We start from the raw sequence: 14,188 nt of genomic DNA, 5'->3' as shown, positions 1-14,188 counted from the left end.
GTGGTCTTTCAAGACAAGTGGTCTCACATAGCAGTGGTCTTTCAAGATAGGTTTTACTATATATATATATATATATATATATATATATATATATATATATATATATATATAAATGTATGATTATCAGACACATTTTATACAAAAACCTCTATTATTTCCAGCTCCTCCTCTGGACCCAAATTCATTTATCCAGACAACCATTTATCTGGACAAAAATGTCCTCCATTGGGTCCAGATAATCATTTTACTGTATATACTTTATATGTGCAGACATCGATGCAGATGCTGGATGTTGTACATTAGCTTTCCTGTACCATATGTATTCACTTATTAAGTCATGTCATACTACAAAGATCCTGTGATCTGCCATAGCATAATGCACCTGCAGATCAAGATCTATGTTGTTTGTTCTACTGATTACTCCTAATAAACTGCACAGACCCAGATCTGCCAGTGCATTATGCAACAGCAGATCTGAATATGTGCAGTTTGCAGCTGGATTCGACTGATAAGTAAGTGTATACAGTACTTTGTAGAAGTGAGCTAAAAATTTGAAATATTTGTTAGCACATATTGTGCATCTAATGGTCTGGTATTCAGGACAGGAAATTGGGTTCTAGAATAAAAAGTTTGCTCTTTCACTTTTGGTTTTCATCCTGACTTGAAGGTCTTTGACAGAAATCATCCTGACATGATGGGCTTTAACAGAAACCATTCTGACTTGAAGGTCATTGACAGAAATCATCCTGACATAAAGGGCTTACCAGAAACATTCCTCACATGAAGGGCTTTACCAAAAACCATCCTGACTTGAAGGTCTTTGACAGAAATCATCCTGACATGAAGGGCTTTAAACAAAAAAACATTCTGATTTGAAGGTCTTTGACAGAAATCATCCTGACGTGAAGCACTTTGACAGAAATCATCCTGACATGGAGGGCTTTGAACCTTTATACAAAATTACGCTGATTACTGAAGGTAGTAAAACCTTGAGGCAATTTCTCAAAAACCACTTGTTCATATTTGACCAAATATGACATAATGCAACCTGGCATAAAGGATTGTAAATAATACTCTACCATAAAATATGGATGCCATTACTCATCTAGAAAAACACTTAAACAACTTTAACCACAAAAAAAATGCTCAACAGAATTAGACCAAGTTTGACAGTAAGCATCCTGTCATTTATAAAGACCTTGAAAATGTTGAAACAAATGATGCTGCTGTGGCTGATGTACCATCATTTTATTTTCCCCAGCATTTGTGTTTGTTCTCCCATCCATTCATCCTTATTCCACACTTTCACTTCCACTCTATAACTTTTTTTAGGCCCTTTGATATTAATAGTTGGAACTTGTACTATTTATACATCATTACTGGGAAGGTGTCCAGTACATTGGAGGCCCATCGTCAAGCTCAAGGTCACAGCTCGGTATTTTATGTTTTCCACCATGCATAATGGACAATGACTAGTTCAAACTGCTTAAGGTAATATCCTATATAGTATTAACAAATTAGGGGTAGGTGAAAAACAAAAAGCTTCATTGAACATACAAAACAATGAAAGTAAATGCTTCTTTGCAGTTGATTCAGTTTTAAATACATCACAGTATTATCATAAATACCATCCATCAAAATGCAGTTTAAGCAGATGCAATGATTAGTTTCAGGTAAAATAGAGTATGTATATATATATATAATGGGTATGGCTATAACATATTAAATATATTAGATCAGACCTGTACAAGTAAGTGGTAAAGAAAGAGAAAAACCATGGTGATATGTATTAATTATCTTTAATGAAGAGGATCAAGAACATCTGTATCATTACGTACACTCTTAGGATATCTCTAGATTATAATCACAAATTGGAAAATGAAAAGGACAAAAGTGTTTTATTCAACAAGTTTGTTGTTGTAGGGTTTAACGCCATTTTTCAGCACAAGATAGGCTATACATGGTGGCCAGTATTAATGGTGGAGGAAGAACCCGGGAAAACCCCGGAAAGAACCACCGACCCAAGAGAAGCTACTGGCAAGCTTTCTCACATACCCAGATTGGCTGAATCTGAGACTCGAACCCACGCAGACAGAGGTGACAACAAGTTTGTCAAATATCTAATATGGAATTGAAAACTAAAGGTGCATGATCATGATTGCTTCAAAGGAAAAAAGAGGTCCTGTTTATTATGACTGAAGTTTAATTTTCAAATATCCAAAAATTTATACCAATTTGAATGCATCATTTATGAGCACCAGAAGTAGTATGATAATAGAGATTTTGGATTTCAGTTATTGATCTAGGTCAAAGCCTTCTATACCTGATGATTTTGTCCCCTCATCACACATGAAGACATGTAATCCCTCTGTCTGAATGCATCATTTATGAGCACCAGAAGTAGTATGATAATAGAGAGTTTGGATTTCAGTTATTAAATACATGTAATCACAAGGTACCCCAATACAGCATTACACAAGGCAAAAGTCATGTGGTATACAAGGCTTTGACCTAGATCAGTAACCAAGCAACCGCTATTATCCTAATCACATCTCTGAGATTGTGACTTACATGTATATGCCAGTGATCATGATTTGCATCAACACTCACATGGTGAACAATCCTATCTCTATTATTGGAATTGTTTACACAGTCTATGCACCCAAGTGTAATCTGCATGAAGTTTTTAGGAGGTGCCATAGATCAATCCAGCTACTGCTAGGCATATTGATATACACTGTCCAGCAAGCTAGTTGAACAATCACTGTGCACAAGCAAGTGCTGCTGTACAATGCAGTATTGAATTGCAGTACCATCTTTTGTATAAAATGCAAAATGAATAAAAAAGCCTATTTCTATGGATCATTAATTCTCAAGGAGGAAATAGTGATTTCTTGACTAGAGCAAGAAATTGAGTATCGAGGCATCAACCATGTCTTGTCTTATACAAGAGATGGTCTTATTGATAATGATCCAGCATACTGTATTTGATTGTTAATATGAATGGAACATTATGATAAAATGAGATATGGACATAATAGGCTATGGAACAGTAACTTAAAATGGCTAAGCTGCTTCATTTTTCACATTAACAAATATGGTAGGTGTTTATCACACAGGTCTTTACCTGCGCTGTTAAGTTGAAGCATGAATTCTTTCACTTGTTTAGAGTTCTTTGCTGACTAATCGAGTCATACTCTTGATCAAGACATTGCTGGTTTGAATCACAGTCATGGAAAATAATGTTCATTTTAGTTGAGGAATGAATCGTTGAGCTTAGTTTGGTTGTTCATGAAAATTGAAGTCAAATCTGATAATGTACGGTTGCTGTCAATTATGTGTATGAACCATGCATTAATGTTTGAGATTACCTTCTTTGAAACAACCTCTGAGCTTTTTAACTTGTCTTATGTGTATGAACCATGCATTAATGTTTGAGATTACCTTTGTTTGAAACAACCTCTGAGTCTTTTAACTTGTCTTTTGGCACACTATTGATCATCTGGGGTAGCAAATTTAAACTGATGTAAATGACACTGACCAAATACGTATGTTATATTATCATGCACGAATTTAAAATCAGCAGCATGCTTATAATCTCAAAGAAATACACATCGACAAGCACATCCCGAATAGAGACTGTTTCCTTTCGTCTGAAAATATTATATTAGAGAATTACATCAGAATATATTCAGATGTTGATCAATGCCTGTTTATCGAACGAGGAATCCGTGTCGTGATTTAAAGGGCGATCTATCGTTAGGCTCCTTCTAATAATCCGTTTGTTGATGGATATGATTCAGTTTCCCCAAACAATTACAACATCTATCTCCACACCAATAATTTACATGATGAGCCAATGATGCGGTCCATGTCCAAACGGAAAAGCAATCACGTTGACGCGACGGTACTAGATCTTTCCAAGCTATTGATGTACGAGTTTTACCATGATAAGACCAAACTGCATTACCGTGTCATCGTGATGCCATACACAGATTTGCTGTTGGCTTACATTACAATGCTACCGTTACAAACTCGGATAGAAAACCCCATATATGGACATATTTCTGTTGAAACATTGCATGCACTTGAGCATTCACCACCCACACCCGCGTAAACGCTTACTGATTTTACGTCATCACTTAGAAACTAGGCCTGATAGTACACGTATTGCCGGATGATATTTTTTGACGCGTAGTCATAGTAATCCAACACGGAGCTGATATCGGTATGACCTGGTCTGCCACTAAAGTGGAGTGTACAAGCAGGGTTGTTCTTAATCATGACCCACGGCAAGCTTGTAATTTTCCAAGACGAAACTGGAAAACTGCAAACGTTCCACGTGGACATTCATGGTATTGTTTTGAAGCAATGCCATCGCGAATCACTAAGGCGAAATCACCGAGAAACGGCGAATCACGGAGTAGCGTGTTGATGGTTTCTGTCCAAAAATATACTAACGATGCCAGTGATGCGGTGCTATTAGCTATACTCTCATCGCGACGTCTAATAACTTCATGTAGCCCAATTAAAGGAGTATTGACCAAAAAAGCAGAGTAAAAACTGACCTTTAGAAGCTTAACAGTCGACTTGATATTACGTCTCTATAAATTTTCGACGAAGGACGTTTTTCCATATGAATACTCTCGTCTCGTTTCAACCCAACCATATCGAAGTAATATTAACAGTACGTTAAAGTTGCTGTTGAACATTATGATATTTAATACGCTACTATTCATGAGCATGATCATCATCATCATCATCATCAGTCCCATAGTCTGGTAGACCTTTGAGGCACCGCACAAGACCGAACAACCAGCTTCCTCCATTCCTCTCGATTTTCCGTCTTTCTCAGTGAGTCGTCAGTGTCAACCCTGTCCACTCGAATGTTATCTTCCCACCTCTTTCTTTGCCTGCCTCTCTTTCTTCTTCCTTGTACAGTGCCTCGAAGTAGTGTCTTGGCAAGTCCTGATGATCGTGAGACCTGCCCATACCACTGCAGTTTACGTGTTTTTCACTGTGATCAGGAGGTCTTCGTGAGGCCCAATGGCTTGTCTGATCCTTTGTCGTATTTCTTCATTGGTGACATGGTCTTTGTGTGTGATGCCGTGGATTTTTCGGAAATAACTCATCTCTGTGGCCTGTATCCTTTTCTCTAAGTCAGCTGTTGTGGTTCGTGATTCGCAGGCACATAGAAATATGGAGATCACCAGTGAGTACATCAGTCTGACATATGGACTGAGTGCGATGTTCTTGTCCTTCCAGATGGGCTTCAGTTTTGTCAGCGCTGCTGTTGTCTGTGCAATCCTGGAGAGTACTTCAGGCTTCAATCCTTCATCTGTTATAGTTGCCCCCAAATTCTTGAAGCTGTGGACTGTTTTTAGCTTCGTACCTTGGACCCTGATGTAAGAGATGATGCCGTTGGTATTGTTGGTCATCATTTAGGTATTATCTACACTGAGTTCCATGCTGTAGGCAGCAGAGGTTTTGTCGGGGCTCTCTAGGATAATTCTTCCTCATCTCCTGCTAGTCAATCAATGTCGTCGGCAAATTGTAAGTTGTTGACTCTTCTGCCTCCGATGCTGACCGCCCCTTCATGCTTTTCAAGCGTGTCAGCCATGATTCTCTCCAGAAAGATGTTTAGTGTGGGAGAGAGCATACATCATTGTCTGACTCTGAATGTCGTTCTGAACCAGTCCCATATGCTGCCGTTGTAGTATACTGCAATGGTGGCCTTGTCATAGAGGTGCTCTATTACTATGATGAGGTTCGCATTGATGTTGAACAGTCTCATGGTCGCCCACAAGGCTGCATGCCCTACCTTGTCAAATGCCTTCTTGATATCCACGAAGACGTGGTACAGATCTTGCTGGTGTTGGAGGTACTTCTCACACAATATCCTGAGGTTGAAGATCTCCTCTGTTGTGCTGCTCCCTGCTCTGAAACCTGCCTGCTCCTCGGCAATGATCTATTCAGCCTGTGGCTTTAGTCTGTTCAGCAGTATCCTCAACATGACTTTGCTTGGATGGCTTATAAGACTGATTGTACGGTGGTTTTGACACTGTTGCATGTTGCCTTTCTTGGGGAGGATGATGATCAGTGATTGGGTCCACGCGATGGCCATACTCCTGTTTGTCAGATCTTGTGGCGGCTGTTTGTGAGGGCGCTAATCATTGCTTCCCCCAACTTTGATCAGTTCTGCATTTTCACGTGGGATAAGGCGACTGTCGTTGTTAGTTGGTGGAGGGACGTTCAGTACCTCTGGATCTATTGTGGCTTGGTGGTTGTAGTTCTGCGCAGTAATCTGTCCATCTTTCCAGATTATCTTTTCCTTCTGTGAGGCAATTTCCGGCTTTGTCCTGTAAGGAGGTTACCCGCCGTTGTTTTGTGCTTGTCAGAACTTGGACCAGTTGGTATGCTTTCCTGCTGTCGTTCATTTTCAAGTTTTCCTCAGTGTCTTTCAACTGTTCTTCGATCCAGTTATCTTTTGCTTTTTTCATGCTCTTCTTGACTTCCCGGTTGACTGCATTGTACTGTTTCTTGACTGGGCGATGTCTACCAAGGTCACAACATGATATTTTAAGAGCATAAATGATGAAGACGACACTTGTACTTCAACAAGGGGAGTTATCGATTGTAATGTGTTGACATGATTATATAAAACTGATAACATATTTATGTTGTCCTGATAGCAAGTTATCGCACCATAACAACTCGGGTATGTAAACTGGTCCAATCTGATTAAAATTAGATCTCCACTGTCCTACGTGAAGATCTAACGGCGACCACTTAAGGGTTATGTTCTGGTGACATATGTTATTACCATAACTGCTAATTTTATCAGCCAATTAGATGATGTCTTGTATCATCGCGTTTGGGAGACTGAGCAGTATAGCTAAAGATCATCAGTGAGTGCCTATCGATTTGATTCACTTTCAAATTTCTGAAAGCTCCATTTCCAGTGGCTAACTAAAAAATCACCAAAACATGACTATACGCGGTCGCTGTCCGATCTTCATCCAGGATAGTGAATATCTAATTTTAATCAGATTGTAAAAATTGTGAACAGGTTGTCTACGGATTTCAGTATTTAAGAATCGAGATTAGATTTATCTGATGGCAATGTAATGGACATCAGTGTTATGTATTATATCTATATTTTTGTAACTCCTGGTCAATGAATTTTGTAATATGTATTCATGGCTGTAAATGGTATAGTTCATCTTTAGTTAGCTTTTACCTACGTAACATGGGTTAAGAACTTAAACTTACATAGGATCTATAAATAGATGCTTACGTATGTCTGGACAATTACTAATAATAATCTTTATACTAAGACTTAATGACGACTTTGGGTTAATTTCTGTTTGGCGGATGGGGTTTGGACGGTTCTAGAAGAATTCAGTAACTTCCCATTGGTTGGACGAGGTCACACGATGAGGCAAGTTCGAGATAAATTGAGTAGTACGATCTGTCATGTATAGTATGTTGTGATATATAGTCGTAGCAGAAGGTATATATATATATATATATATATATATATATATAAGGAGAAAACTGAATAATCTTGTTTTCCCGTTATAAGTTTGCAGAGGTGTTTTATGTTGTGCTTAGATATTATTCGAGAGAAGAAAAAACATTTGTTTGGATTGTTCAGTGGAAATAGAAGGTGCTCATTTTTTTGGGACTATACTATTCTCTTGGAACTATTGTGAATTATTCAAAGGAGTTCTGGACGACGCCATTTTGACAACTTCACGTTTTTTGGCGGACCAGTACGTTTTCGGTCTTGAAATTATTGCGAAACTTTTCATTCATTTGGATTTTCATAGAACTCTGTCATGATTATTTTGGACTCACTTCTTACTGTAACCTCCTCTCACAATTTCATTTATAACTTTTAAATTATTTGTTAAGTTTTACAAAGCTTGTTGGGTTTGCTTCTTTCTGTTACTTAGTTTGTGACCATAGAGTCGAAACATCAATTACCTGTTGTTTTCTTTTCCTCCGAGCAGAGAGAATACTTCACAAAATCTAACATTTTTTTATTTATTTATCTGCTGGTACAAACAACGGAATACATTAAATAGTAAATATTTACCTGAGAGTGATTTGTGTGGCGGTCAAAAATGAACTGACAAATTGTTTCAGCTCGAAATAGGATATTGCAACTTGCACAACATTCTCTCTCTCTCTCTCTCTCTCTCAAAATACAGATAAACCACAAATAAACCAACACGCACAATTAACACACAAATGCATTGTCCATTCTAAGAATAATTTTATTAGTTCAATGTTCTTTTGGTTTAAAGACGTACTTTTAACACTCCTTATAATCTCTTTGTATCAATATTATAGACCAACACATTACATATAAGCCAATACAAAAAGCCAAATAAATCTTTTTAACCAAATGACAGTTAATTTACTGTCTGTCATAGAATGTGTACTATCATCGGTTTCGTTATACTTCGTCCTAAAACACATTTATCCAAAAATCGAAGAGGCTAATGATTCATCTTCTCTTTATTAAGTTACTCTTGAACTTTTAGATCTTTCTTGTATTGCATGCAGCAAAATTAAAAACCAACAAAATCTGCTATGACCCCCTGACTTTGTAATCCAAATAACGCATTTGTCTCTTCAAGTTTACCAATTTCTTTGTTGTGAACGTCTTGGGTGATAATGTGTTCTCCAGATATCTTGTGGCAAACAAGGGCAGATTTTTAAAAATTCTTAAACCCTGTCACGAAAGGACTATTCACTTTTGCAGTCTTCGCAATCACGCAATCAGAAGTTAAACAGGTAGTCCCAATGGATGGGCTGTATTCCAGTCAAGGGAGTTATTTTCTCCATTTTTCATTAAAGTTAGATCCACAGTTACTCTTTTTGTTCTGCTTCTTTCACTTTCTTGTCTAATGATTCTTAATGCACGCCGTTTTAATCTTGAGATGACATTTTAGTGCAACAAGCATTGAGGTTAAACATCTGGATGACATCTTGCTGAGCTCGATGGAAATCGCGTGAGAGCTCGTGAGATTAGAGGAAGCTACTCTGTCATAACATTGCTTATGCTAGTCTGGTTCCTTGTTTCGTATGCTCCATATAGCGATGTGCAACGCAGTCAGCATACGAAACAGGGAACCAGACTATACCTATGCTCGAAATATACACGATGCCATCCCTCATCCAAAGTATTGGCTATTAAATAAATCCTTATCTCATTATGCAAACCCTTTGCGTCAACAAAAAAAAAAACAAAAAAAAAAACAAAAAAAAAAAACGCACGGCAACAAAATGTGTGCGTCAATTTTCTCCAGTGTGCGTTCCTGACGCACAAATATGCGTAAAGGGAAACACTGTCGTAAGTTAATTTAGTTTTGTTATGCCGTGCTTGACATTTAGATGCATTTACTGTAAAATATTCAGAGCATGCATATATTTTGGGATTTTTTGTTTTAAAAAAAGTTCCTTTTACAAATACGGATGTGATGTTAAGTTTTGGGTGAAACATTGCTAAGCTGAATTGACAGTGTTGGGATTCTTGAGGAGCAGAATCAGATCTGAAGATCAAAACATTGTAAATTTAATCAATGTGCCAAAACGGGGCCCCGAGTGGTCTTAAGCGTTCACCGTTAAGGATCACTGCCATCTCACCCCCGTCTGCATGGGTTCGAGTCTCGGGTTCGGTTAATGTGGTTATGTGAGAAAGCTTGTCAGTAGCTTCTCTTGGGTTGGTGGTTCTTTCCGGGATTTTCTCGGGTTCTTTCTTTACCATTTACGCTGGCCAGCATGTATAGCCTATCCTGTGCTGAAAATGGCGTTAAACCCTACAACAAAAACAACCCAAAAAGAACTAACAAGCAGAATGTTCTGTAATAAAAACAAATACAATACACATGAAGAACGTAGATTAAAAACTAGGTTATCATTAGGAACACTGATTACATTGTTTCTTTTCCTGAAAATATCTCCATGCAATTTTTGTCAAACAGTACACGAGTGTGCAGGGTTCGTTGTCCACCGACCGTACTCTTGAGAGTATGATAAAGGTTTTATTTTAATTTTGATTTTCTCACCTCTTTCTATAAATGTGTACTACCTGTAATAGTGTATTGAAACACGTGCGTCATGTAAGTTTGCTTCAAAACAGATGTGATTTTAGCGAATGCGAAGAAACCAGAGGTAGTTCCGTAAAAAGCAACTGTGATAGAAATTGAAAGACTGGTTAAAGCATTCAACAAGGGGTCCAGTACTATCATTCAATATACTACTCGCTATCCGCAGTGCCAAATGAGTGGTTCTATTATGTGATTCCGTTCGGAGGGGTAAAAGAAATCAACGACTGAAACATAATATGGACAGATGGAATAGTTTTGTTCGCTCTAACATCATTTTTTAGCACTTGGCCGGTATATCTGGTGGAGAAAGAACCCGGGTAAGCACCACCAAACTTGGGGAAGCTACTGGCAAGCTTTCTGACACTCTCATCTTGACCGATCACAAACTTGAACCCATGCGGACAGAAATGAGATATCAGTGATTTGTAAAATCTTTACTCCCCCCACCCCCATTACCATGGCAGAGGTAAAGAGATTAGTGGTATTACAAGCCACAGTTACAGAGACAAAAAATCGTTACTTGTAAAAGAAGCATAAAAACAGAAAGTTATCGTAAAGCAATATTTATTCATTACAAATTAATCACGTAAAATGTACATTTCCTAATTTCAAGCGCAGGTAAATGCCTTAAATTTTGTGTTTTTAAAAGCGGTTTGAAAACAAATATCCTGCATGTAATCCGACTGAGTTATGAACGTTGGATACTATGTATCATGAAATCCCGCCCGCACACCCACCTAATATATATATATATATATATATATATATATATATATATATATATATATATATATATATATATATATATATATATATATATATATATATATAATGAAGATTACAGCTACAGTTGACCGCCACCTGATTAAAGACTAATCATAATATATTTTTTGGTAGTAGGGTCTGTCTGTCTCAATTTGATCTATACGATACCCACCTTTACATGTCCGTCTGTCACCTTATGTCATGGTTTCTATGACTACTTGAAATAATGAGGTCACGCATATCAAGTCCGCGCATCACAATGTACATGAACGTGAGGCAAATCAGAGAATGTAATGTCAAAAAGAGGGTAGCAAAGGTTATGGTCACCTATAGCTAACATTCTGGTTCTTGCTGTTGCTATTTATTTATTTATTTATTATTATTATTATTATTATTGTTGTTGTTGTTGTTGTTGTTGTCAGTATTATTATTATTATTATTATTATTATTATTGTTAATATAGTATTATTATTATTGCTGTTGTCAGTACTATTGGCGTCTTTATACAGCTCGCCACATAGGGTGTCATGGGTTGCACGAAGATTTTGCTGCAGACACCATACAAGTCGATGTATAAATATAACCTAGTATAGCGTTTCACGACTTCCTTCGCACACAGGAAGGAAACCGCTGTAAACAGTTGATAACTCACGTGAGGTCGACATGGAGACTCCAACATTCACACTCAGCAATGGGGTTAAAATGCCTGTTATCGGACTCGGTACATGGCAGGTGGGTAAAATATTTGCACACTCCTATTTTTTGTTGAGGGCACGTGACAGCAGTTACTTTTCCAACGTTGTCGTCGTCAGCTGGTTATGATTTTGTTTAGTATTTAAGCAAGGCTTGAATCACAAGCTCGGCATGCAGGCTTTGACCTTCATTTATTTTAATACAGAAAATATTGATAATTTCTTCAATTTTTTTTGACTGCATGTATATTTAAAATTGTACGCCCTCTGTGTTACATCTATCGACCCAGCGATATAGCATATCAGAATATAAAATCTTTTAAAAGAGCGATTAAAGTTTCATTCGTCAAGGGATGTAGTCAATATCTATCTATATAACCATGGATGGATGATAGAGATAGAAGGATGAATGGAATTATATATATGCATCATTGGATGAAGCTATTTGTCCAAAACAAATGTATACAGCACCGATAAAACGCGAAATGTTTTTTAGAAGGATTTGTACATTTCGACAGTTAGGTCCTTTTTTTTTTTAGAAACTTGAGTTTACTTCGCGTATAGATAACATCTTCATGGGTAAATAACTATATCTGATGACTATCGGTGTGATTTTGACTTGTGCACATATGGTGCCGAATTACAATTTAGATGGATTGACAGATTTTATATATATATATAGAGAGAGAGAGAGAGAGAGAGAGAGAGAGAGCACGTTGTGTTAAGTGGTCGACTCGCAAACTGGATGATGCTTGTATACTGATCTTTGCGTATATTCCAGCAGCTCATTTAAAATTTATTGATTATGTAGATCGTGAAAATATCACCAGATATATACGGATTTTATTTTGATCTCTCACGGAAACTTTTTGACTCGTGTTGTACACGTATGACGACATATGACGAAGTACGTTATGTTACGTTACTGTTTTAGATTAATTAAAGACTCGTATTCCAGTGTGCAGCAATATGAAGTGTAAAAAATGCATTACCAGAACATAACAAAGAGAAACCTTATTTCGTCATATATGTATAACCCCACCCCTCTTTACGATAATACACTGTGTTAATCCCTTCGGAATTCGTTTTTCTGTTGGAAAAGTCAGAACCTGAATATACGCTATGCAAGTTTTATTTGTATTGTAGTTCAGCATCATTCTGTTTGATTCGAGAAATCTTTTTAATTCCCATTAGACATTTAACTATAGAAGTGGTCACCATGACTACTGAGGGTATGGCAAGCCATTTTGGCCATAGAATGCAACGCTTCGAGGTTTAATTACGTGAACTTACGAGAGTCAATGAGAATAGTTTTTAATGAAGTGATTTCTGTAATGCTTGAAACTGAGATCACCATTACATGCAAATGAGTTCTGGATTGCGCAAGATTGAACTGATTCTGCTTCGAGTAATCGAACTACATGGTATGCCATCAACATTTCGCGTTTTCGAAGCTTGAATTAATTTATTCGAAGCTCCAGTACGCGATCTCGAGTGAATCAAAAGTCGTTTGACTCGCCTTATCAAGTAATAATGTTAGTTCTCGAGCTCGAATGCACGATAGAGAGAGGGCCAGTCAGAGAACTATTTCGTTGAATCGAATGATTTATCTCCAGATCGCGTCTTAGATAGCGATTGACCCATTCTTGTCAGAAATAATCGATTTCAGGTCTCGGATATGAGATATAGTAATAAAGACTTGCTTGGCGATCTGCAGTTACGATATGGCATATTTTGCCTCGAGAATGCTAATTGATATGTCTCATATACATGATCATAAACCACGTATATGATTGCCTGTCGCGAGATCAAATACTCGATCTTCGAGAACACTAAATGTTTTCACGTTAATGGCAAGCCATTAAGATCATATCGGCTAACTCGAGTCTCAATTATATGAACTCGAAAGAGTCAGTGAGAAGATAATTTTGATCTTCATTATGCGCAAAATTGAGCTTTGCATAACCCATTCACCCGTACGAAGAGAGATTCACATCTTTCAGGGTTGAATATACGATCTATATAGAGATCTTACGATTAAAACTAACTTTATATTTTGTGTCTCGAGATCGCGTATGTAAGGATGCAAATTTCTGTCGATCTAAGAAGGGAACAACAGTTTGGGCCAGAGAACAATTAATTAGATTTATGGAGACAGGTGCTTGTTAAATCACTATACTGCAATTATCTCTAATGTCTGTGTCGGGAGAGGAAGTGATTCTTAATTAAGCCTTCGTTTACTTAACCGTTAGGCGACTTGAAAAGGCAAGGGTACTATCGATTTTTTATCGGAACTATACGATTTGAAATTTTCCAGATCTGTTGTTTGGAATTCTATAAGTTATGCTGACCTCAGTTTTGGCGCCTAATTATAAAAGGCGGTAAACATATTTAATCCTGATTGGTTACGCTAAAAAATGGGCGGGGTCCCACACGAAATTTTCGTGGGGTCAAATTGCCTCATCGACAGAAATCTTGTCAGTCTGCAATTTTCCTGCAAGAGTAAATACATAAGGGACTCCGAGACTGAATTTGGAAGAAATTCTCTCGTAATTGGAAGAAATTCTCTCGTAAAACATTGGTCTTAAGGGACCGGATGTCTGGAAAATC

The 14,188-nt window shown here is 37.4% G+C and overlaps 1 protein-coding gene across 1 annotated transcript in view; it reads left to right on the top strand.

Moving 5' to 3' along the window:
* Positions 1-14,188, top strand: part of LOC149779548 (uncharacterized) — an 85,026-nt gene that overhangs the window by 38,687 nt on the left and 32,151 nt on the right. Inside the window, exon 12 of the mRNA XM_089938442.1 lies at positions 11,527-11,618. Coding sequence (XP_089794568.1) covers positions 11,527-11,618 — 92 coding nt within the window. The remainder of the gene's footprint in view (positions 1-11,526; positions 11,619-14,188) is intronic.

The sequence above is a fragment of the Sinohyriopsis cumingii genome, chromosome 17 (assembly GCF_028554795.1).
Source record: "Sinohyriopsis cumingii isolate HCF-2022 chromosome 17, ASM2855479v2, whole genome shotgun sequence".
NCBI classification, from domain to species: domain Eukaryota; kingdom Metazoa; phylum Mollusca; class Bivalvia; order Unionida; family Unionidae; genus Sinohyriopsis; species Sinohyriopsis cumingii.
The sequence above is the reverse complement of the archived record's forward strand: the minus strand, read 5'-3'. Positions and strand labels throughout refer to the sequence as shown.